This window comes from Patagioenas fasciata, chromosome Z, assembly GCF_037038585.1.
Source record: "Patagioenas fasciata isolate bPatFas1 chromosome Z, bPatFas1.hap1, whole genome shotgun sequence".
In the NCBI taxonomy this organism is placed as follows: Eukaryota; Metazoa; Chordata; class Aves; order Columbiformes; family Columbidae; genus Patagioenas; species Patagioenas fasciata.
The window spans coordinates 66,163,549-66,190,314 of record NC_092560.1 but is presented as its reverse complement, the minus strand read 5'-3'; the positions used below and the strand labels follow the sequence as shown (position 1 = coordinate 66,190,314).

General features: G+C 35.7%; 1 protein-coding gene across 1 annotated transcript in view; it reads right to left on the bottom strand.

The window, feature by feature from the left end:
* The window catches only part of CWC27 (CWC27 spliceosome associated cyclophilin), a 104,894-nt gene that overhangs the window by 10,656 nt on the left and 67,472 nt on the right, over positions 1 to 26,766 (bottom strand). Inside the window, exons 11-13 of the mRNA XM_065860543.2 lie at positions 21,588 to 21,685; positions 8,061 to 8,170; positions 5,643 to 5,746 (exon numbers count right to left, since the gene is read on the bottom strand). Of these exons, the coding sequence (XP_065716615.1) occupies positions 5,643 to 5,746; positions 8,061 to 8,170; positions 21,588 to 21,685 (312 nt within the window). The remainder of the gene's footprint in view (positions 1 to 5,642; positions 5,747 to 8,060; positions 8,171 to 21,587; positions 21,686 to 26,766) is intronic.

Sequence of the window (26,766 nt, the reverse complement as noted above, 5' to 3'; positions counted from 1 at the left end):
ATTGTAGAGTGCATTACTGAGAGTAGATAGAGGCCAGTGATGAGACCTGAATCCAGAAGAAGAAATCCTAAATGTCTAGCTGGATGCAGAATGAAGGAAAAATTACTGGTCTCCACTGTAATACAAATGCCAGAATCAACTGGAGGTCTACTTGCAACCCTGACTTGTGAATTTATGGGATTAATAATAGACCAAACCCTTCCAATGAGGATGATACAAACTTTGATTCCCTGGTGGCATCAATAGTTTAGATGCACTTCACATAATCATGCTCATCTGGTAAGGAACAGTTTTCACATGTTAACATTCCAGTTTCTACACTGAATATTGAATGTCCAGCAGGATGAATTGGGCATCTCCCATCAAATACAAACTTAAGAAATAACAATAATATAAACCCATACTTGTCAGGACTCAGATTACCACCATGCAAACAATTTTCAAGCAAGAACAGAATATTGCCACAATGCGATATTCACATAACAATGCCTTCTGAATGGATGGGGATATCTTTTCAACAATGTCACAAAAAAAATCATTGTGATCTGCTAGCTCATGCACCTTCCAGATTTTATAAGCCACTGTAAACTTGATTGCTTTAGTGAGCAATGTATTTTTTTTAATGGGATGGAGTACTGTTCCTTTTGAGTTTTGGGTTACTTCATCATGACAACTAAGCTTTAAATTCAAATTCATGGTACCAGACTTTGGTTTGTAAACCTTCTTGTGCATTTTATGTGTTAAAAAGTACAAACACTAGAGACCTTTCGTAGAAATATGCTAAGTTGACTTGGCAGCCAGTTGAGCTTGAAGAAGGAAAATGGTGGGTTGTTTTCTGTAGAAAATTCCATCAGCTCAAAAATCCTCAGGATTGTAAAATTTCTCATAGGAACAGAAATACTTATGTCAATAAATCTAGCAGTTTCAGGAAGCCCCTGCTTGTTTTCTAAGATCAAAGAGAGAAGAGTGAAAAATAATCCAGAATTTTGGTTAAGGATATGACAGGTGGATTTTCATAGCAGAAAATCCGTTCCTCCCACACAGAGCTATATTACATCTGGAAAAGTGTAGATATATATTTCTTTTCATAAAGATGTAAGACTGGTAAATATTCAGCTGGAGAGCCCTATTTTTAGTAGTAGATAGCCACAGTTCAGAGTCCAAGGGAAAAGATTAATGTGGCAGGGTTGGTTAGTTCACTTCCACTTATGACTTTACTGGAAAAGAATATAATTACATAACATATGTATAATATGAAGATTTGTGAAGAAGTATTTGAAAGTTTATTGGAGTATTCAGAATTTATGTGATTTTGGCAAACAGGAGTAGTAGTAAGAAAAACAGGCTACCATTCAGAAAGAGCAATGGCTGAATTTTGATAAGAGCAATCAACAGCATGGGTACAGAACAGAGCTAGGTTAGGCAACTGTTCAGTAGGAAAAGGATTTTGTCACTTAAAAAGGCCTTCTACTCAACACTGATGAAGATTTAGCTGAGTGTTGTATCTAGTCTCAGATTTCACACTTTGAAAGAGAGATGAACCACTCAGAACTCTCAGAATTACTTCAGGGAAGGGTGTTTCGGAATACTAAGTATCACTCTTAGCCTACTTGAAGAGGAATATTTTGCACAGCTTAACTAAAGCAATCAATCTTTCAATATACTTGATTGCATATGTATTTTTTCCACCAATAGCTGGAGTCTCTCTATGAAAAATATTTTATGTCATGTTCACAGGATCTGCATAACCAGTTTCATTATCTGCAGTTGCCATAACACTTTCTGGACTGAAATCTGGGATTTACTACAGCTGTAACTATTTCATATTATAATCAGAGCCCTGAAGTGGCACTACAACCTGACTGGGTGTCACATGCATGCAACTATACATATACAGTAGTCAACATCCTAAAGAAGATGAGAAACAGCAGCATTCTATATGAAGTGTAGCCTGTACAGTGTTTCCACTTTCAAATTCAGACCTATCCAGTAATCCAGATAAGAAGTATCAAGCAGATGAATTATTCCAGCTGGGTCTTCTGCTGTGACATATTTGGTTTTCATACTACTAGACTCTAAGCAGACGACACCTCACTGCCACTGTAGTGGATCTCATCTGCATTTTGGGGAAAAGTCTTATTAGGTAAGACTTTAAGCTCAGAATGAAAAACTGAGTTCTGCCAAATCATCTTTCTCTCCCTCTGCTGCATTCTGCACAACTTCTGTGAAAAAGAATGAAATCATATATCTGACTCTTTCATCTTTGAACTGCAAGCAAATAAAGAACAACTTATAATCAATAGTACAGACAATTCATCAAAAGAAAAGCATAAGCAATAGTTCTCAATATGGAACCATAAAGACCATAATGCTTGCACTGGGAAGAACCAGGGTCAAGCATGTCTCCTGAGGTGCCCAGATGCTGTAAAAATGTGTCTGTCTACTTGTTTGCAGACATTTTTATTGTTATGAGTACCCTTTCCGGCAGTACATACCATGTTTATTTTGTTACTTTTGAATTCTGTAGGGGAAATTGGAGTTTGATTGCTGCAGACAGATACATATAATCGTTCTTGCATAGCAGCAGAGTTTGCAATAGAATGTCTCAGCAAAGATTCTGGTATTTCATGTTAAAACTCAGTATTATGCATTTCTCTTCAGCTCTCTTCATGACACTTCCTCAGATGCCTTCTTAGACTGTAAAATCTGGTAATAATTATCAAACACCATACACACTGTTTACAATAGAGTCATATTTCTTCTTTTTTTCTTGCATAAAAAGTAGAATGCTGCTGAAAAGTGCCCAAATGTCTGCTAAGCTCCATGCCAATACAGCAGCTCAGCCAAATATGCAGGGAGAAGTTTGCCAAATAAAAGAAAACATAACAAATTGGTAATGGTTTCTATCTTGACAGAAAATGAAAATTATACCTCAATGTGTGGCCACTCATGTGGACACATAAAAATGTCTTAGAAGCAATCATTTTACCTCAGATAACACACCCTGACAGTAGAGCAAAGCACACTGGCAGGATTTCACTCCCCATAAAAACAGCAACCATGACCTACAAAATGGCCCGGAGGAATCACATAATTTGTGCATATCATATATGCACATGCCATGCACTAATTATTTACTATAAATCAAATAAAGTAGAATTACTGTATTTCGAGGAGTAGATGGGAATTAAGAAAGATCTTAAAAATGTGAAGTCACTATAGTTGTCTCAAATATTCCAATACAACAAAGGCACTGAAAATGTAAACTCTTATCCCAAAATATGAAATTTAACTTCCCAAGTGATTCTATAATAACATAATAAATGCACTCATTACACACTACTTATGTAAAAAATGTTGTTTTATAAACTGCAATAATTCTACACTAAGTGCTGTACTACTAATGTTAGTCTTTCTGCCAATACATATGTCTGAAGTTTTCTGCAAATCCTAAAATTTCCCTTGTGAGGTCTGTCAGGGTTTAAAGCAAGGTGACAATAAACCATGGCAGATGCCTTCTGTTAATCCCTTCCACCATAAAAGGGGATAGAAAGATAAGAAAGAGGGACTTCAAGTTAGAAAGAGTCTTGCAAGTTGGAAAAGTTTTTAAGTTTTACTATGCTACTAATGAATGAAGAAAATATACAAAATACACAAAACCAATCTTGAATGCCCAATATGGAGTTGGCACCACTTCAGCAGTGGCAGAGCTGGGACCTGGCGTGGCTCCAGCATCTGCAGGGCAGGCACCTGGAAGTCATGGGTGGGACTTCACAGCAAACCAGAAACTGGATTTCAGGGATGCGGGGCCTGAGGCCTATAGATCGCAGGCAGACAGACAAGGTCCTCTCAAAGAGAGCGTGACCATCGTGATCACCTTCCTATATAGGAGGTACGACAATTATCGGATGGAATACCCGGTTGTTAAGTTTTAGTCACCTGTTCTGTCCACTCTCCCAGCAAACATGTCCCATTATCAGTTAACCTTGGTTACCATAGTAATAAATCTAAACATGAGCTTCTTTAGCATTCTGTTGGTCATCTTATCAGCACCGAGCACAGTGTCTGAGAAAAATATGCATTTACTTAGAAGGCACCTAGAAGAACTTAGCTGAGAGGAAAATTCACTAAAAGAGAAACTGGCCTTGTTTTTAACAAAATCAGGACGGGTCTCAGCTCAGTTCAGTGAAAAACAAGAAAGTGTGAAGGTGAAGTTGCAGAGTCTATGTAGCTTTATCTTACTAAATTAAAATATATACAATGATTCATCATGTATATGATACAAACTAGAAAGAAAAACTTATCTAAGACTGATCTAAAATTTAAGTCTCATCAACATAAGCTGAATTGCAAATTCTAAGACCAGTTATTTTTCATGACCTACATTTTTTTTCTTTTAAATGGAATATAACTTCAAATAGTTTTAAGATATTGATTTAATATATAAAAAATAAGCCTTATTGTAATATAGCTTACTGTAACTTGATGTGTAACTTACAGATAGTTGAATCATTTCATTTATCAACATGTGGAAAAAAATGTGAGTTAAAATGTAACAAACATTTTTTCTTCGGTATATTATCTTCCCTCACAGTCTTCTTTATGGTATCTTTTCTCACTTCAGTATGCACATCTCTTTAATTTGTATTAATAGAATGACAGTAAAAATAACTAAGTTATTTAGACACTCTGCACTTCCTAACAATGCTGTCTTCTCATTGGAGAAAAACAACTTCATTAACACGGTTATCTTACAATTTTGTACAAGTCCTCTCAAAACAGATGCAGGATGTTTCGATCACATTTAATTGTTCATTTTCTATTTTAAAAGGATGTCTAATGTACATGTTTGTATATTTTTCTCCTTATTGCAATTCAATTTTTTTCATGTCTAGTTATTGGTGCTAGTTTGGAGATTTTCAGGTAGGTAGGTATCCCATTGGTTTCCCTCTCCCAAGAAGGAAGCCTTTAGAAAGATCATAAGGGTACACCTGACATGTTTTCACTCAATAACTTTAAGTTATCTGATATACAGAAATATGGTTTCTCCTAAAACTCTTGTCAAGAAATGTGTTAAAGTTTCTATTGCAGTAGTAGTTTCGGTGTAGCTGGGGTGGCTTATGCATACAACTAAGGAAAAAGTTGTAGGCAGAGACAGCCTATTTTAGTAAACCAGCTATATTGTTCACCTTATAAAACACATGACCTATCCTATTTCAAGTGGGTTCTTTAGATGGAAAATGAACATCAGACAATATGGTACAAGTTGCTCCCTTGACTAGAAGGTGTTGAGGTCCTAAATTATGCAGTGCTTTATTGATTTCAGTGCTTCCGCCCTGCTTCCCTGGGGTCACCCTGCACTTCAGATCAGTCTATTTGCATTTCATCCAAGTTAAAACACTTAGCACCCCAAAGACAGAGTTCTAGTAGGACTTACAACTATGCAAAGCAAAATGTCTTCTACTCTTCTGCCTTATTTTCCAGAGTGCTAAACCAGTATATTTTAGCTGACTCCTCCTATGCAGCTCTCTTCACATTCAGTGTTTCTGCTGCTCCTTAAATTTATACTTAACGGTGAGACTATGTTAGTGCAGTAGCATTGCCAGCAGTAAACACAAAAAAAATCTAATTCAAAAACTCACCATCCCTCATCAGTATCTTCTTCAGGTTCAGAAACCTCATTTTCAGGAGTTTCTTCAATTGCCTGGGTTAACTTTGATTTAAATCGGTCCAACAGTGCCAGTGTCTGAAATTAAATACATGGTTTTAGAGAAGCTATGTGTACACAACAACAGGTATATACATCATCTTGAAACTATGATTATTTTGAGAAATAGTACAATGAGCTGGAAGAGAGATCTTTGATATGAATTTGAACGAAACACTGTAGATACTTATTTATATTTTGTGTTTACTCTCTAGCTGACACTGTCCAGCCTTTCAGCTACTACAAAGCCACCAAATTGCAGGTGACACCTGAAGACAGTACTGCAGGTCTTGTTTCTGATCACCTGGCATGAAATTTTGAATGTACAAGAATTGTATGCCTGAGCTTTGTGATGGGCTCTTCAAAAAAAAAGGGCAGACCACAAGAATAATTTGCACAGCCCACAACTTATTTCTTGCTCATATTTGAGACATTCCTGGAAAGGAAAGTGTATCAGGGAATAAGCACTTGACTGAATTTATGTGGCTGGCTACATTTGATCTGCAGGTGATAGATTGGCCACCTATGTTGTAAAACACCTCTGCATGGCTGTTTAGTTTTGTTTGGTCAAGTTTTTCAAATTTAAAAGAATAAAAACTAAACAAGAATAGAAAACAGAAATAGGAAATACCAGAAGTGTTCACTGGAATCAAATCTCCTTCTGGGAGCAATCTTAGCTTTAGGAGTTTCCTGGCTTTTGAATTCTTTCAAAAACATATTTTAGCACTGCCAAAGGCAGGTTTTGGAGAGGTTTTTTTTTGCATTTATTTTCTTTATTTTCTGTTTAATCTCCTGTTTAAGATGGGAGACAGGAAAGCTTCAACGTTATTTGGACCTGCAGATTATTCAAGTTTTATAGCTTTCCATGCTGTTGCAAACAAACCACATACTTGCAACATCTGACATGATAGCAAATCTCCACCTACACTATCAGATGAAAACTAGCTAACCCTTTTTCTACGAAATTGTGACCAACCGAAGCCACATTCCTCATGTCTTATCTAATTTTCTCTTATGCCAGCATTTCTGTGAATAGCCTTGGTAACGGAAATAATTTTGAAATGTCTTAGTTGGCATTTTTGCAGTGAATGATTAGATGCCACACTGTGAATCAAATAACTTTATAAATTGACCCTTGTAGAATTATAAGGTTACAACTTCCAATATCTAGTATGGTAAGGAGACACATATGTTTCCCCGTCTTTAATTCTTGTACAGAGGATGGAAAATGGTATTGTGCTGCAGGACCAGGTAGGAGGCATGCAGGGCTAGAAGCAGTTCCCCACAAGTGAAATGCATTACAAAGAACTTGGTAATTATTGTTGAATAGTTCCAAGGAGGGCTGCATAAATAAGAATCAAGATGATTTTAAAAAAACATCCCTATCATCATGTTTTCCTGTGATGCCCAAACAGAGCTGATACAAATTTGTTAGAAGTGGTTTTAAGTCCCTTGATCCACATTGCCAACAGAGCTTTAGTACTCTTTGATTCAAAGTTAATGGGCTTTTGAATGTACAAAGTTTCCATAAACTTCTTAGATTAGAGCTAAATCACCTTGCCACATGTATAAAGGTTTCCCAGCCAATGCTTTGAAGTTACTAAGCCTCAAGTTTCCAACCTCTTTTAGCTTCAACAGTTGAATATGAACATCTTCTTAGCTGAATTGACATGTATGTACTTATAAACCAATGCACTTGATGTCCAGCACAGATTTTAAGTTAATAGTATTTTCCACATCACAGGCAGTTTCATACATTTAACAGTTTCAAACTTTATAATTTTAGAAAAAACCCAAATATTTGTGTTTAACTTTACTTCACTCATATTTGCATACTGAAGTCTATATACATCCCAACTAATTTTGAAAAATATTTTTCATTATATTTAAAAAGGGTTTTCACTTAACAGTTCAGTCAAAAACTATTTCTGTTCATTACAGCATAAGATATGCATGAATTTAATCTCTTCAAAACATAATTAAAAACTTTAAAGAACACCGCTTGGACAGATGTCAAGTATGCAAACATCTGTCCCAACGTTATCTTAGGGCAAGTAGAAAAGCTAAGGAAAGCACTGTATAGAAATGCGAACTCTTGTAAATGTAATCAAGGATACCTCTGTGTGGGTAGCATTTCCTTTTGGAAGATTTTAGTGACTAAGTTGATAGCACTTTCAAAAACATATTGAAAATTCACTTACTTGTCTACCTGGCTAATCAAAGTAGGGGATCAAAGAGTACACATATATTCTTACAAATAATAAGGTTCTTTTAATGGAAGATGAAAAATGACAGAGACAAACATTTTCAGAACTCTTCTGGGCTTCTTTTCCCCATGCTGTCAAATTATTACCTGATCTTCACGAGAAACCCCTTTCTTTGGCTGCTGCTTCCGCTTGTCTTCATATTTTCTCTTCTCCTGAAGGTATTCTTCAACAACACTGTTTGGAGCAGGTTCCTCCTCTGAATATGAAAACACATTTGATTAAACAAATTAAATTTGGTCTATGATTTAGTATTGAGATCACTTGTGACTTCTGAAATACCAAGCAAAACATTTCCATAAAATTCTTCAGATGTATTGCTTTCTCAGCATGTAGAATGATTTGCTACTTGTTGAAATGAAAAACACAAAACTCTATCGGGTAGACAGCAAATCCAAAAATTTTTGTTTCAATTTTATCTTATTATGGAGCCAGGAAAAGCAGGGTAATAGAAATAAAAACTCTTATGTTAAGATCAGAAATGAAAATTGTTGAAATTCCTTTAACAAGTTTATCTTCATTTCTGAAGATCTTTCTTGGAGCAGCCAAACTGTTTTTTTTTTTGTATTAATATTCTGTGACTATTTATTACAGAGTAGACAACTAGTGCTTGTAGACAAAGGTATGCTTTTACTGTTTTGTACGCTGAAATAGATACAAATAAAGTCCTCGACCTTGCAATAGCGAGAAACCCTATAACAATTTTACTTTAAACAGAGCCCATCTTGTCAATGAGGAAAAAAACTCTGTAGTAACAAAGTAATATATAGACTAGTTAGCATCTATTCTCCTTTGTTTTATAACAGTTTTTTCTCTGTAGAATATCCACTGCCATGAAAAATGAATAATTTAAGATGACAAAACGTCAGTTCAAAAATTGACAAATACCATCCTTTCACATTTTCTTCCTTTTGAATAGCATTAAGACATTTCACATATTGATTTAGTATATTTGAAATTAATTTACACATATTTACAGGATTGTTATTCCTCATGAGGAACAGAAGAACAAAACCTTCATGAGTCAATTGCAAATGAAGAACAAAAAATCATGGAGATAATTGTTTCAACATTTTTCAGGTTATACAGCCTGATGAACTGTAAATCTAAATAAAACCTTGTATAATTTTTTTTTTTAGATGAATGCTGACAGCTATATAGAGAAGACTTCTGATTCCAAACGAAATTTCTCACTTATCTGAAGTTTTCTCTAAAGTTTACAAACATAGGAAACAAATTTGTATTGGTATATCTGCATATAAAATATTTGTCTATATATTTCCACAAATAAAATATCTTATTTCCTTTAATCCTAATGTATACATTGCACATTTACACATATATTTAAAGACTATTGGGAAAACAATAAAACATACATAATATCATTCAGAGCGGGGTTTTTGTTTTGATTCATTTAGGTTTTGTTTGTTTTTATTTCTTCTTTTTCTGTTTTCCCGTTGACATGCTGGATAGAATGAAGAACAGAGGATTACAGATACCAGTAAGATAAAGAAAGAAAAAGCCGTCTTCTAGAACGATCAGAAAAGATAAATGCTCAGACACAGACACTTAGAGGTGATTAAACAGTTGAATGAATGAAATCAAATCTGCCATAAAATCTCATGTACCACCATATCAGATGAACCTGAGAGAAATAACAAAGTACAGTATAAAACTACAAATCATAATAACTGAGCCCCATTACCTCTGTCTCCTCTACTAATAAAAAAACCTCATTCTTAATTCAAGACTAACCCCTTGTGAATACAAAACACTAGTTTTTGCACAAATGCATGGATCAAATAAAACTTGTTGACTGTGTGGAAACAAGATACCACCTTTGTTTTACTGACTTTGTTTTACTTGTTTTACTGACATTTACCCTCTAGATAAATAACTTGATCTACAAAACCACCTGCTTTCTTCTAGAAAACAATCTTCCAGGTGACATTTACCTAAAGGTTTGCTTTAAAATTAATCTCATTTACCTGATGATAAGTATAATTGCCCAGCTCTGACAGCCAAAAGACTTGGGAAGACTGTTCTTGAAAACTTAGGAAAATGTCACTCTTAAGCTGGCCATAAACATGTAAACCTGTGACCCAGACTTCGATATACATATGCTGACTTAAAAGATGTGACCCTTAGTCCAACATGTCTTTTGACTAAGATTTTAGTTTCATCTATTGCAGTTCAAATATAATTCTCATACAAATAGGATAAATGGCCCTGTAGTTTTTTTGTTTGTTTGTTTGTTTGTTTGTTTTAAATGACACTCATATGGTTGTCACTTACTGTTAACACATATAATTTAAATTTCAGTTTAAGCCTTCTCTTGAGATTATTGTTTTCTTGGGTCTTTGCCTGTCAGAGTTTTTCTAATCCTCAAGTTCATTCTCTCTGCTTCCTAGGAAAGCTTTTTCATAAGTCAGACAAAAGATAATCAGATCCACCTGAACTAACTTCTGAGTGAGTCAACCAAAACCATTATGCACTTGTATGCATCGTATTTCTGCAGCTTTCATTAAAACGGCTTAAAGATATGCTTGTATTTCTCCATGAGGTCTTACAACCTATTACTCCACATTAAAAGCAAGTAACACAACAGGAAGGATTTTCAAAAGTTCCTAAGTCAGTGCATTCCTAGCACACTCTAAAACTTTTGAAAACTCCAGTCACTTCAAAATGACAGTGTCTATTTTTTTCTTATAAACAAAATATTTATATTTTGATAAGTAGAAATTATTTCATAAAATTATTTTGTTTCTGCATGAATAATCTCAGGTAACTAGCAAACAAAAGGAAACATCTTGGAAAGAGATGTTTCGGTGGAAAGAACCCTTCTAAAATGCAAAAATAGATTGCTGGCTATTAGTTTATATCTCCCAGTCAGCATCCCAAAGTCCTTTCAAATCTTTTGCAAGAAAGTTGAAAAAAAGAGGAACCATATGATGGACATGATCTTCACAACAAGCTTGACAAATTTAGATCCAGTTTGCTGATCCTGCAAAGGTATAAGGATCATTACATTGGTATTAAAATATTTAAGCTTCAAACTCCTTGATCCAAGAGGATTTATTCCAACATGGATGCACAATAGTGAAATAATAATTAAATGCCTTATTTAAGCACTGTAGGATGCAGAAGATGCTAGCTTAAGTTACAGAGATCGTGTGTGCTTGTGCTTTACAGGTATCTCATCACAAAGTGTTAACAGCATCAGGCAACACAAGTTTTTTTTTCTTAGTTTGAACAAGTTGCTGTGTACATTCTGTCAATAAGTGAGGTCAGGTAAACAAACAAACAAACCAAAAAAACTCAACATAAAAACAACAGAAAAATACAACTTTCCTTATTAAAGATACACGTCATCCTACTTTTAACAGAATTTGTAAGTACATTGCTACTTATTTAGTAACTTGAGATTCTTCATTTTACTGTGAAAAAAACTCTAGCATTTAAATAATTTATTTTCTTTCAGATAGATTCTTCTATCCTGAAATATTCCTTTAAGGAGTAACACTTGCCAACCTGACGCTGTAATCTAACCCAAAACTTTGGTCTTGGGACAGAGTTTCCAATGACAGCCTGAAACTAAGGATGACATTCAGAAGTCTTTAAACCAGAAAGGAAGAGATTGATTTAAAAAAAATACAGAAGTGTTTATTTTGCTCACACTTGAATTAGGAACAGTTCAAATGATGTCAGTTTTTAACTACAAAATTCCAGAAGTATAACAAAGACAGGAGAACTTGATCGAAGGGTGTTGAACTGAATGGTAGTCTGGATGGTTTTGGAACAATCCCCAAATAGGAAATGGAGCAGAAGAGAGAGCTTCATAAAATACTGTTAAGCTTAATGCCTAAAGCACCTGGTAAATTTAATAGCATAATAAACACTCCAAAAAAGTTGCATCAGACATGCTCTGTTTTGGAAACTGCAACTGAATTTTATCTTCCACTTTATGAAAACCACAAAGTATGAGTTCTAGGCCTGCTGAGTGTGGTAGATCAGAAAAACACAATCACTTCTTACGCTGACATCCATATTGGCCTTAATGACTGGGTTTCATTGCTGGCACTGCTGGTGGGGTAACCTTGGCTTAGCATGTACACCAATTCTGGCGCAGGTAAGGTACAATTTGGGGCAAATATATTTCTGACAGTATGTACAGAATTTTCTACAGTGTGAACTTCGCTATTTTATCATTTAGTTATTTGTATCAGTCTTGACAAACCTTGTAATAATGACTGTCCTTGTAATAAAGGCCTGTATATAACCTGTATAAAAACTAGATATTCTGTTTCCTTTTTAAGAAAGAGATAAAGAAGCTTCACATAAAATATTTATTCGAAAAAGCAGCAGTTTGGTTTGCTGAAAGTATTACCAGAAACACACTAATCTTCAGAAGACTAGAAACCATACATACTGTGGCAGAGAAAAATACACGCTGTTTCTGAAGGTTTAATGTCGCCATAAAAAAGAGCGAGCCTACAGTGCTGGCAAGGATCAATGAAAGAATTTTGTTTTATGAGGTACATCTAGCATCAACATTTTTACACAAATAGTCCTAAGTATCTAGTATTACAACATTCATGATATGCTGAACTTCACAACAGTAATCCCACTAACTCTCGTAATGCACGTCGCATATACAATCATGAGTTCATGCAGGACCGAGGCAAGATAACAAGGAGAATACACAAAGCAATCTGTACTAAAAGGCAGCCCAGTTTATTTAGCAGTGTTTGTATATGTTTTAAATGAGGTAGACCCATTAACTTTCCTCAGTATCTCAAAAGCATTCTTTAGCAACTCAGATGACACATTTCACATGACAGAAGTTCCAAGAAATGCGTGGTATAGCTACACTTAATACCAAAGGGGAAAACAAATAATGGAAAACCCTGGACAACTTCCTATTTGAAATTAAAGAAGTTATCACTGAATGTTTTTGTGCATTAAAATATGAGGCCTAAACATATTCCTGTATTTGTGCAGTACATTCCACTTCCAGCTATTCATCAATATCCAGTTTATATTGCATTCTCTTGGAATTACAGAGACATGCAGTACTGATTTTAAAATCTTAATGAGATTCAAATCTTGAAAAGAAAAATTCTTTTTGTTCCAAAACAAACAAAACCCTTATGAATTACAAAAGAAATTCAGATATGCCTTAATATTTCATGAATTAAAATGGAATTGCTATCAGAAGTGACAGATGGAGAATATAAAGCCCCTTTCTATAATTAAGATCTAAGACAGATAACATACCTCTTCCAGAATCCAGGAAAAATATTTCTCCCAGCTTTAAATACTATGGCTATGAAAATAAAACCATTAACTTACTGTAAAGTAGTATAAAAATGAATATACCTGAAAATACAATATGAAATGTTTTGCTTGAAAGAATTTATAACATACTCTCCAGTATAATTTTGTTTAGGACTAATTCCACTTGCAGTTTTTTCCACATTTTTAACTACTATTAAGTTACTGTTACTATAGCTATGGCCTGCCTAAGTTCCTAAAGAGCCACTGTTTGCCTACAAGTTAGGTAAGAGTCAGGAAATATTTACTGACCATGAATAAATTAATAGATTTGCTTACAGAGCGAGCTTCCAGGGCTGATTACTGGAGTTTCAGTTTGCTACAGTGAAAAAAAAGCAATAGTGCTAGAACAAACTCAGGAGTTCATTTAGCCAACTCAAATAATAAAATCTTAGAAGTAATTCCTAGAGCTTCAAAACATTTCTTTGAAAGATCCCACTGATTTGTAAAACAGTGTAAATTTTAAAATGCAATAGTGGAAGTTTCTAGTGAATATCTTCTGAACTTTGATACCTTTTAGACACACAGTTCCAGTCTAAAACGTGGTTGATTTTTTAATGTCAGTTGATTTTGAGCACACACTTCAGAATATCACTAAGATCAATGCTGGCTTACAGTGAGGTTTTTGCAGAGAGACAAGAGGAAAAAGCATCCAGTTTAGCACAGAAAAGACTGAATAGGGATGCTGAGCATGATCTCACGAGATTAAATGAGAAAAAAACCCCATGTAAATAGTGGAAGAAAACATAAAGGTTTGCAAAAGTGACACATTCAAGACACATACTTTGATATAATGCAGGCACACTGTATATAGTGCAAAATCTTCGTACTTAACGTATTTCTGCTGCATAATGCCCAAACCAACAAAATTTGGATTTAGTTGTTTTCATAATGCTCTCAAGGGTACACAACTCTATTAATGTCTCAGACTTCCAGAAAGCATCTTTCCATGTAAGACAGGATGTAAATCTTTAAGTGCAACTGACGTTACTCAAACTTAGTAATAAAACAGAAATAAAACATAATCTTAAATTAGCATCCTTGCTAGATTTTGGGTTTTCTGAACACTTCAATCATTTGATTCCCATACCACAAATAAAATCAAAGCAGAAAATACTTCATGCCTTCGTAGAACTCTTACACTTAAAAGTTGGTTTTTATATTAGTTGTCAGGTTTCTTTGCTCAGATAGTATTTTGTGGCTTTTTCTGTTTCCTCATGTGTGACAGTTAAATTTCACCATCCGCAGATTATCAGGCAGTTTACAAAAATGTTCCAACAAGAAAAAACTAAAATACTACTTAAATACTACTATTTAAAATCAACACATAGCTGAACAACTAGGCATATGGTATTTGTCTAAAGCAAATTTCATTGAAGTATATTCATAGGTTTACACTACAGAACTTGGAAAAGTGTATCTTTTTCAAATATTTGATTAAGTACTTCAAAATGCTGAAGTAATTCAGCACTCAAATTATGCCGTTTGATGTAATTTCTGGCATCACCACAGCAAATGTCACATAAAAGAAAAAACATCTTATTTAAAGTAAGGTCTTGACAGCAGTCTGGCAGAATCAAATATCTTATTCACAAATTGGAAGGTTGGTTATAATCAAACATGTACAAAGGGAATTAGTTTTGTTCTCTGTCCTCTTGAAACAATGTAAACACTTAAATTTTCATCCCCTGGTCTTCCTTAATTACTCTAATCTCTTAACACAGAAAAAAATAGGTAGGCATAATATGTAACATGAACAATCTGAAGTAATGATACCAAATATGATACCAATACTAACCAAGATCTGCCAGTGGCTGTAAAATAGGTATGCCGTGTTGCCATCTGTTTATTAGCATCGCCGCAGAATTAGCCCTGATCCTGCAAAAGGTCCAGTACGACTTCTTAAGGCTTATTCTCACAGTTCTGTGGCATTCAGTGAATTTCTCCCATTACGGTTGCAAGTTTTGGCTGAGATGCAGTGTTTATTAACCAAGCACAGGATCATATTAATGCAGTTACATAGCCTCTGAACTAGCATTTTTTCCTAATGCAGCCAGCCCAGAGCATAGGCAGACACTGTGCAAGTGTCTGCACCATCTGCACAGATGTACCTGACACAGCAAGACACAACTCACTCTCCATCCCACATTCCCCAAGAGGACAGGCAGGGTCAAAAAATGAGTAAGTGAACTACGTGAGGTATAACAAATGCCTTTAACTTTGAGGCAAAATTACTTGCTCAGGTACAGCACTGTTTTACTTGTTAGATTTCATTATATTCAAACTAATGTGTTTCTAAAGGTTCTTCTGTAATGGCTTTTTCACAGCGAAGGTATCCTTCCTTTCACTTACCATCTTTAATCGTTAAGATTCCATGCTTCCATCCCACTCCCTACCTAAATGAGACATATCTTTAAGTATCTTCTAATAAATCAGCTCAGGTGTTTTTGTTGTTGTTTTTGTTTGTTTGATTTGTTTTGTGTTTTGGGTTTTTTTGTGTGTGTGTATGTGTTTCTTTGTTTTTTGGTGGTTTTTTTTGGCCATTTGTGTTCAGTTGTTCAATATCTTTTTTGGTGGTACAATACTTGGAACCAAGTACAATAATACAAGTGTTCAATTTGTTTTCTAGTACAAATCTGAAATGTGTGGCTTTCCCAATTTCTTTATTTTATAAGTCTGTGCGTGAAATTATTTTTCCTTTAATACTACGGGAATAACCTTTTAACATCTCAACATGACTCTGAATTTATTTTCGATGACTTTTTCCACATATTTTCTTTTCTTCCCCAATCTAGTACTTCCTGTATTAGAATCTAATATGTAGTGACATTTACTTTTGTTTCTTGATTACTAATAAATTCATAGTTTTCTAATAATGTTTTCCCAATAGCCATAAGATCCAGTGTACACAGCCCTGTTTAAAAATTCATAACACAGTAACCATAAAGTACAATATAGTGAGGTGAGGTTACACAGACCAATGTGGAGTTTAAGACACAACACCATGCTAATTTTATAAAAACTTATAAACACGTACAACTCTAAGTGTTTTCACAATTATTAAGACAGTTCAGAGGCCTCTGATCAACTAAATCGCACCTCTTAACGTACTATTCCAACATTGTTACAAGACAGCAGTATTATTAGGGTAGCAGTCGCAAGCTGCTACTTGATCTTTCTGAAATATATTCTAAATTTTAATCTGTATCTTCTTCAAAGCTGATGTTCAGATCTGAAATTTCACAACAGACCTTAGAGAAAAATGGGAGTGAAAAAGGGAACCTTCAGAAAACTCCTTTTAGCTCCACACGAACTGTTATGAAAAGAAAAGCTTTGTCATAATTGTAGACTTATAACACAAGGGGCAATGGGAACAAACTGGAACATAGGAGGTTCTACTTGAATATGAGAAGAAACTTCTTCACAGTGAGGGTGACAGACACTGGAACAGGCTGCCCAGGGAGGTTGTGGAGTCATTCAAAATGCTCCTGGACACATTCCTGTGTAACCTCATCTAGGTGTTCCTGCTCTGGCAGGGGGATTGGACTAGATGATCCTTCGAGGTCCCTTCCAATCCCTGACATTCTGTGATTCTGTGATTTTAAAAATGTAGGTAGTTATCTCTGGATCACTTCTGTGTCTTTTGGTCACCCCTAGTTATAAGGCTGAAATTCAAAAAAGACAAGAAAACTTCGGCTACTTTAACATTACCCAATGAAAACAGGACTAGCCTATGAAACAGGAGCAAAACTGTTACGCTGAAGCCCTGATACATTCACTAAATATTCAGGGACCATTCTATTTCAGACTGCTATTTGCCGCTCATCAGGTGTGCTCCTGGAATGCATCTTACAGCACGGCTTCATCCAAAAGTGCACATCTCGTCTGCGGTAAAACACCAATGTAGATGTAACCTTTCACTATACTTCAAATTCCTACTAAAATTTCAACTTTCTCCAGGTTTTCTTGAAGTCTGTGAGTTCTTCCTTCCTTTACCAGAAATGTACCTATCATGCAACTGTACATATTTCCATAAAATGACCAATACTGTCTAATTCAAATGACAACAAATTGATAGGTCTGTGAAGGACATCTGGGGAATTATTTCTAAAATGCAGTGGGTAGAATCCAGAAATGAAAATTGACCATTTTAAAGTTTATACTGACAAACTTCATATAGCTCATAGTAACTGATCAGAAACACAGTATTACAGGAAGGGATATTTAGCAAGTCCCAGTTGATGCTGCCAGCATTTTGATACTTTTTAACATCAGCTGAAGTGCTCACAGAGGCAGCTAACAAAACCTTTTCCCAAAGACTATTTGTAGTTATTCTTCAGTGCCATCACTTTTGTCAAAACTAGCTGTTTACAGAAGGGAATATGATCACAACAATATATGTTGTTTACATGTTTTCCCTCAATGATTGACACTTTAAAATTCGTTATACTGGTTTCACTAAATTCTCGTGTCAAAATAGAAGGTATTTAGGCAATTCCATGGCTGTTTTATGCTACTAGTATCAATATGTATCCACAGCTAGACAGAGGATCATTAACGTATTTTTCACTTAAATGTCTAATGAAAAGGCCAAGTGGTAATGCTCAGTAAATTCTGACATTTCACAATGGTATTCTGATCACTTTTAAGTGTCTGGCATCATAAACTCATCTCTTAATTAAATCTTTTATTATATTTAATCCAGAATCCTTATAAACCAAACATATGCCAGTTATACATTAAATCTTCCATCTGCCTTTCAGTCATCACCTTTAAGCACTACATGTGTATTGTAGCTAAATGTACAAACAGTTTCATCTCCTTCAAAATCGTCTCAACTCTGTTTAATGAATTTTATCACATTTACCCGTGGGTATGGATTTTGTAATGGTAGATTCTCTACTATCAGAAAACTTTTTACTTCTTTTGATCATACAGTGAAACACATTTATTTGTGCAAGACTTCCTCAAAAAGAGAAACATTGGTAGGACATTAAATTCCTCTTTTCAGCGCATAGACAAAATAACTCACTAGATAACCAGAATAAGTTATTCGAACTGAAAGTAAAATGTAAAGTGAATACTGCCTTGCTAAAGTATTTTGGTAGACTTATGATCAAGCCTTTATTTTAACTGCTTGATTTAAAGACTCACAGTGATGGTAAATACAACACTTTTGTTAATATGCTTCCACCTATTATCACTGTTAACAAGATGCTTAGTTTCTCCTTCCCATCAAAACCTTTTTCCAGGTCAGCTCTTACCTTTATTTTGATTAAGCTGTGCTTCACAGAATCTTGAAAAACAGAACATCTAAGCCTATCCCTCCCAAATGGCTGGATCAATCTTCTCTGCAACAGTCCTAAGAAGTATTTGACTAATCTGATATTGAAAAGTTCCACTTTCCAGGTCATCTATTCCAATACTTATCTTTAAGAAGTTTTCCCTAACATTCAACCTAAAGCTCTTTAGTTGCAATTGAAGCCTTTTATCTACTGTCCTCTCCATGGGAACTGCAGAGAACAATTTCCTCTCCATGGAAGCCTTTAACATTCTTGATGATCATTAATATGTCTCCTTTTACAAAGTCATCTCTTCTCTAAACTGAACAGCCCCAGTTCCCACAATCTTCAAATATTATGCTTTTCAGATCATCAATCAACTTTGTTGCTCTCCTCTGTGGTCCCTTAAGATGCCTCATATTTTTTTCAAGTGCAACTGCCAAAAATAAGCAAAGGATTCAGACTGAAGATGTGCTCGGGCTGAAGAGAAAATGAGTCTGTCTTGCATACAAGTCCATATTCTACATTTTACAGTACACTTGGTTTTTTTCAATAGCATAGCACTACCAACTTTCTTTCAGCTTTCATGTTGTCCAGACTTTAAGCTGCATAAGTGCTTTGTGATGTCTTCTATTTGTGCAACTCATAATTTGTGAGAGATACAAACGACCTACTAAAGCTTTTTTTTTTTTCCCCCAGACTCCCAAGATAAACGTATTTTTTTAATCTTTACCTGGCTTTTAACTTCTTTCAACTGACTCAATCTAACACTGCAGCACAAAACTACCCTACCAAAGAAAAAAACAGGGACATTCTTCTTTGAATTTAAACTAATCAGATCAGTAAAAGCTTCAACACGGGCTAGTGGAAAGGTACGAGCCACTCAGCTCTTCACTTTAATAACTGCATGTGAAAATGCAACGTTAGCATGTAAGTTCATATTTTTCTTTATGTTTTTCTTTCATCTTCTCATACCCTGTCCCATATATGTTTTAGTTTGCAAATTTAATAAAGGTAACCTGTTGGTTTTTCCATATCATTAATAAAGAGACTTCCAGGAATCCCGCTTTCCAGTTTGATTACAAACATTTGTCTTAAAGCACTTTGTTAATGTCTCTTACACAGCTTTAGTCAACTCGCTAGTATGCTTCAGTGAATGCCCTCAAGTTAAAATTATTGTGAGGCACATAATTATCTAAGCACTCTCTAGTTTGCTTGTTCTGTACCTGAGCGCTTCCTTCTATGTCACTGACCATATGAAACCATGCAATCAAAGTAGACTGCTATGCTAAAGTCACAGTGAAAACAAGCAATAATGCTTATTTTCTCTTCCTTTAGCCAAAGACAACCTACTCTTCTTGCTCATTCGTGTCCTGTTACTGTATTTTCATCAATCATTTTCCCCTTCATTATTTGCACCTCATTTAATGTCTTTTAAATTTTGTCTTAAGTTTTAGAACCTGTTTATTTTTATAATTTTTAGTTAAGTACTCCAAGAACTTAGTGAATAGGTTTTTTCCTGCCATATATATTTCTCAACAGGAACTGGAACAGACGCCTTCCTGTGCTCTGACAGTAATCACAAAAAGGAAAACCAAGACTATTCAAGATTATTTTCACCATTACCAGTTACTTACAGATTTTCAATAGGTTTATATCCCACCTGCTATTTATTTCAAATAAAGTAAAACAAGAACCCTAGTATATACGCTCCCTTTCCTTCTTTTTCTCCTTGAATAAAATATATCATTCAAAACTGTACCATAGTAGTAACTATGAGCGTTGCCCAAGAATTGCTTTATTCTGTCCCTGTAAAAGTGAATTTACTCAAATTACTCTGTAATAAGTCCTCTGACTTAAGTGGCAGAACAGGGATAACGTTTAAGTGATGATATTACAACTGCCATACATGGCACTATTCAGTTTAATTCTTCATAGATGTATACAAGGACTACTCTTCACCTTTTCTACACTTGCAGTTCTTTTTTCACATGGTTAGTGATAGCATTCTTTATCTTGTCAATGAGATTTTTTACTAATTCAGTGATTGAGCATGATTCTTACAACATTTTCAGAGACACTACTTTGTAAAATTTGGTGCCAGATTTCATATACAAGTTTGAAGTACTATATATTTTATTTTGCCAAACAGGTTGCTATGAAGTTTACCTGTTATTCAAGAGATTCCATGAGTTCTACTCTTCTAAATTGTGTGTCATCTGGAATTTTTTCTGAATAACTTTATATTTTCTTTGAGTTTTCTTATGGTATTGAGAACTGGACCAAGAATCCACTCCAGAAATGTGTCAATCAACTCCAGAGTGCTTAAAAAAACAGTCCTTTTTTTTCCTTTAGTTCAGCTAATAAAGGGTGCTACATCCACCTGTCCTAAATTGCACACCTTATGTGCTATTAGAAACTTAGCACCTTATGTACATTTAGAAATAAATAGAACATAAAATTTGTCTGACAAAGAAGTGGGCATCTGAAGATCCCATTTTGTCAAGGTTATGGAAGATAAACATGGAACTGACTTTCTGCATTTGCGTTCCACTGATGCCATAAGATGCATAAAAGTTTGAAGTTAGTAGTTTTGAGTTCAAAGTTAACCACCTGCATTTAAGTACTTTTCCAAGTCAGAATGTCTAGATGACTTTCTAAGTCAGATTTCAGAACAGGTATGTCCCCAACAAAGAATTCAATCATATGTCATGATATTTCATATCCAGACTCCTGCGCAACTACATAGATGTAACTAAAGAATGTTTGGAAGGACAAATACTACTTTGTTTGAAAGAATCAATGCTACCTGAAAAATTTATTTCTATACTGATACATTACTACCATTATTAGGGAAAACTCATTTTCTTGGGAAAAAAAATGCATATTTCAACAATGAAATGTCCACTTTTATTCACCTGAAATACAAAATTACTAAAAACTTCAAAACTGGAGTGCTATCAGGAGATCTGCACAACACCTGCTATAGCATACTCTTACCTTCCTTTTCTTTGGGTTTTAAAGCTGTTTCTTCTTTTTTCTGCTTTGCTTCCAGCAGTTCACGTTTCAGCTGTCGTGCTTCTTTCCGTAGCTCCTCACTGCAAATAGAAAAATATTTACAAGAATTTAATCTTCTGGGGAATGTATAGCCACTCAGGAGAAACAGAATCAAAGTTAATGGGCAGTAAATCTCTGTTATAAACAAAGGGAATGTACTGACTCACTGATGCTAGGAACACGGCTTAAAAATCTATTAGAACTTAAGAAAGTTCATATTTTCATTAGCAGAGACAACAAAAGAACATCACAGACAACTTATTTTAAGACCCCATTAGAAATATGTTGAGGACATGAATAATAAAACAAAGAACCCTCATTTGTATTTGTAATTTAATATTGTAATGTTTAACTAGGGGAACCACACAAAGAGAATTTGAAACAGAGACACTGCCAAATAAATATTACACATATTGTAAAATTCCATTTACTGAGGAAATAAATCTTAGCATTCTGGATTTCTTAGGTGGACAGGCAATGTAGTTGTTAAGTGACAAAGGCATGATATGTACGAAAGGAAAAATTACCACACATGAAAATCCATTTCATTTTACAAATTCTACAAAAAAATATTCAGGTGCTAGCACTAGAAAAAAAGAAACTGAAATTTGCATGTCATTGTGCCAATAAAAAATGAAATATCTGTCTTCACAGAATCACAGGTTGGAGAAGAACTCTGAAGACCAGCCAGTCCAGCTCCTCTGCTCAAAGCAGGACCAAAAAGGGTGTATTGCTGAGGGCATTGTCCAGTCTGGTTTTGAATATCCAAAGACGGAGACTCTGCAAGTTTTCCTAGCAACCACTGTTTGACTTTGCTCAATGCAAAGAAGCTCTTATGTATGTTTTACTTTTTTTTTATTCCTAGGCTCACTTTACCAAGTTAGGTTCATGAGAAAAGTAATCAAAAAAACCTGCATGCTGAAGAGGAAGCCGCAAGAACTGACTGATAGGAAAGCCAGGCAATACTCACAAGCCAGATTTACTGGAACAGGACTAGAAATAACTGACTTTTTTAAACAAGAAAATGTCAAACTTATGAGGTAGGGCAGACTACAAATCGATCTGTACCTGCCCCCTACATCTTTGAAGCATAGGTCTTTGCATGCAGGTTTCATATAACTTAGTGGTTGGTGTGTTGCCAATTATGCAGTTGCCTCCTGTCCCTGCAAAGTTTCTGTTGCTAGAGAGCCATAGCTCTGTCTGCTCCATGCTTGTCTCACTGCTCTCTTGGTTCTGCTGTTATGCTGCAGGCTCACCTCCTGCTCTTGTTCCATGCTTCTTCCCGTTCCTGCTGCTTCCTGAAGCTTGGAAGCTGTCCTGCTTCCCTCAACACAAAGAGGTACTTTCAGAGCAGGTGTAATCTCCTCCCCTGCCTACTTACCATCATTCGGAAGGACCAAAATGCACAAATCGAAAACAAACGAGTATCAGGGAACTGTTATTTCTTTTCCTGAAATGGCACAGTCAATGTTGCACACAAAACTAAAAAGTATTTCCTTTCTAAATTCTGTATTTTTTAAAACAGAAAAGTAGTTTGTTCTTTAAAATCCTCATCTCCACAGTTTGTGAAGAATGTTTCAGTGAAATTGCTTAAGTACCAAGCTGGATTCCACCTTGCAGAAATTTCATCTAACACTAGACAACATGGACCGAATTTTCTACTACCAGTAGGGGTTTTTCATAGCTTTTGAAAGTAAATTACATTTTATAGTAAATGAAAGCCATAACTTTTCAAATACATGCTAGCACTAGCTTATAGGTAAACAACAGCTTTCAATCTTTTTTCTTAAGCAGATTAGCCTAATTATTTTTTTACAACTAATACAATCTCTTAACTAAATAACCCTCAGTATCTTTTCCTGACTAAAGTTTGAACATCCTGAAAGATAACAGCTGTTAAACAACATTACCAATAAGCTTATACTATTCTAGGGCCAAGCACAATGGTCATAACTGTATCAATAATTTGTGCCGTACTCAAGATTAAGCAAAGAAATAACTGGGTATATGTGTGCGTATATGCATGCATAATAAATGATATATTGGATGTTTCTGAAGATAAGAATTATAGATCATACTTTTTCTCTAAGTAGCACTGCCAAAAATCTCTAGGAGACTTAGCTGCAAGAAGCACTATGAGAAGAAAAAACACAATAAAACAAAAATCTGCTCTAAAGCTAGAATGAAACAGCAATATCAAAAGAATTATTCATTTTTCTGACTCACATGAGAGTTGACTGAAATCAGAATATTCATTCTGGAGAAAAGGGAAAAAATGTAGCCAAACACTTTCAGAACAAACTGTAACTCCAGAATTTTTAGATTACTTCCTCAGAACAAATAAAATCATTTTAGTGAAGTCAGGCCTAGTAACGCCTTCGAATTTCTGGTTCAACTGTGGCTCACTTTGACAGGATTGTGCAGCAGTCTAAGAAGACTGACAGGGACTCCAGAATCTAGGAGCTACTAGAACTGAGACAACTGCAAGCTGAAATCTCATTACGCCCCAATGATATCATGCATGGTGAAGACATCAGCTTTCCTAGTAAATTGTTAGAACACATGATCAGCAAACACCTTTCCACTGGTCACCAGTCAGGCTCCTCTTTAGCAGACTAAGTAATTCATACTTTTCAAAGAGTTATTTTTAAAAGAAAGGATGTTCTCATGGCTTTAATCAATCCTGTCTGCTTCAGAACTCCCTGCAGTATTTCCACAATCCTTTTGAATGTGGACCTCACAATCAGACATACTGATGGAAAATCTTCCTGTATTTTGTCAGATCTCAAAAGATTATTTTCATCACTTGTTTCAATACATAAGCTGCAAATTTATTGACTAGAAGTCTAAGACTGTTTCATAGATTAATGTCACAAGTCATATAAAGTTAGAATATCTTAAAAGCCTAGAGACTGGCTGTCACAGCATCCTCCTGGACAAGATGTCCAGCACACAACTGGATAAACACACAGTGTAGTCGGGGAGTAACTGGCTGACAGGCCAGGTTTAAAGGGTTCTAGTAAATGGGGTTATATCGGGCTGGTGACGAGTCACTAGCGGTGTTCTGCGGGGATCCATCTTGGGGCCAGCACTCTTCAATATCTTCATACATGATGTGGATGCAGGACTCGATGGAATACTAAGCTTGGGAGGAGCTGTCAACACTCTCAAGGGCAAAGAGACCCTGCAGAGGGATCTGGACAAACTGAGGAACTGGGTAATCACCAACCTCATGAAGTTCAACAACGGCAAGTGCCAGATTTTGCACCTGGGACACAGCAACCCTGGTCATACATACAGACTGAGGAATAAAGAGGTTGGAAAGCAGCCCCATGGAGAGGTATCTGGGGGCTCTGGTTGACGGCAAGTTGACCATGAGCCAACAGTGTCCCTGGCAGCCAAGAGGGCAACTGTGTCCTGGGTGCATCCAGCACAGCACTGCGAGCCGGGCAGGGAGGTGATTGTCCCGCTCTGCTCTGCACTGGTTCGGCCTCACCTGGAGCACTGTGTGCAGGTCTGGGTGCCACAGGATAAAAAGATATAAAGCTACTGGAGAGTGTCCAGAAGAGGGCTGTGAAGTTGGTGAAGGGTTTGGAGAGGAAGCTGTATGAGGAGCATCTAAAGTCACTTGGTTTGTTCAGCCTGGAGGAGACTAAGGGGAGACCTCATGGCAGCTACAGCTTGCTCACAAGGGGAGGAGGAGGGGCAGACGCTGATCTCTTCTCTTCAGTGACCAATGACAGAACCCAAGGTAATGGCAGGAAGGACATAGGTTGGATATTAGGAAAAGGTTCTTCACTCAGAGGGTGCTGGAGCACTGGAACAGGCTCCCCAGGGAGGTGCCACAGGTCTAAACCTGACAGTGTTCAAGAAAAGACTGGACAACGCCCTTAGATACATGGTGTGAATTTCAGGGTTGTCCAATCTAGGGACAGGAGTTGGACTCCATGTGGGCCTCTTCCAGCTCAGGACATTCTATGATTTTATGACGGTGACAATCTGACCTTAATCTTCCTACTATATTTGAAAGCAAGTAGATTTTGGCAGATCAAGATTCCATTCCTATGAAATATAATCGGAGCGGTGGCTTGAACACATGACTAAAGGTTAACAACATCTGGTTCTGCCACTAAGTGTCTAACCCACAAGGGAGGAAGCACACACTTGCTAGACTGTGCCCTTAACTGATGAGCTGTGAGCAAAGCAGATCCAAAAACTCATGACGGTATTGCTACAGTATGGTGTTTCAGTACCTTAGCCATTTCATGGATTCAAGCTCAGTTGTTTTTTGGCTTGGTTAAAGTACCTGCAAAACCTACTTGTGGCATTTATTTACTACTATCTCTCAGCTTGTAGTGGTACCAGTATTAAAGCTTTATATTTCAATATACTTTTATCTTACTAGTAGGGGTTTCTGCAGTTATTTTTAACATCATATATTCCATGTTTCGGCTTTCTAATAAATCCATTTTGTTTTTCTTTTTTATTTTAAATCAGGAATTAATACTTAGTTAATAAGGAATAAAATCAACTGGAAATTTAGCCATATATTATAAGTTAATGAATAAACTTGTTTTTAAGTGCCAGGTACTGAAGGTGTCTTGCTGCAAGTAATAAGGGGTCTTCTGAACTTGGCAAGTAACTTTTTAATTCAAAAAGAAGTTTCATATTCGACTTCAGTTTGGCAAAAGAGAACCGATTACAGAAATAAACACTAATTGTGACTTTGGTGTAAGTGACCATATGATCATACTTGTTATGCACAAAGAAGAAAACCACCTCTCCTTCTCTACATACATATAAATGTCTCTTTGTACTTGTATGCTCATGCACACATCTATATAAGCCATAACTGGCTGTATTTATTTAAGCATATAAAATCTGTAACTAATAAAATATATATGATACACAGACACAAATAACACCTATAGAGGCACAGTGCCTTATTCAACTACAATTTAGCGAAAAAGGTGGTCAGTTGCATATATTCAAAAACGTAATTTACATATTCCCCATCTGGTAATGATAAAGCTCAATAGATGCTAAAATTCATTTGATGCCCATATTTCAAGCAGAAAATGCCTGAAAACTTTGCCTACCACACATTTCCAAATTTATCTCA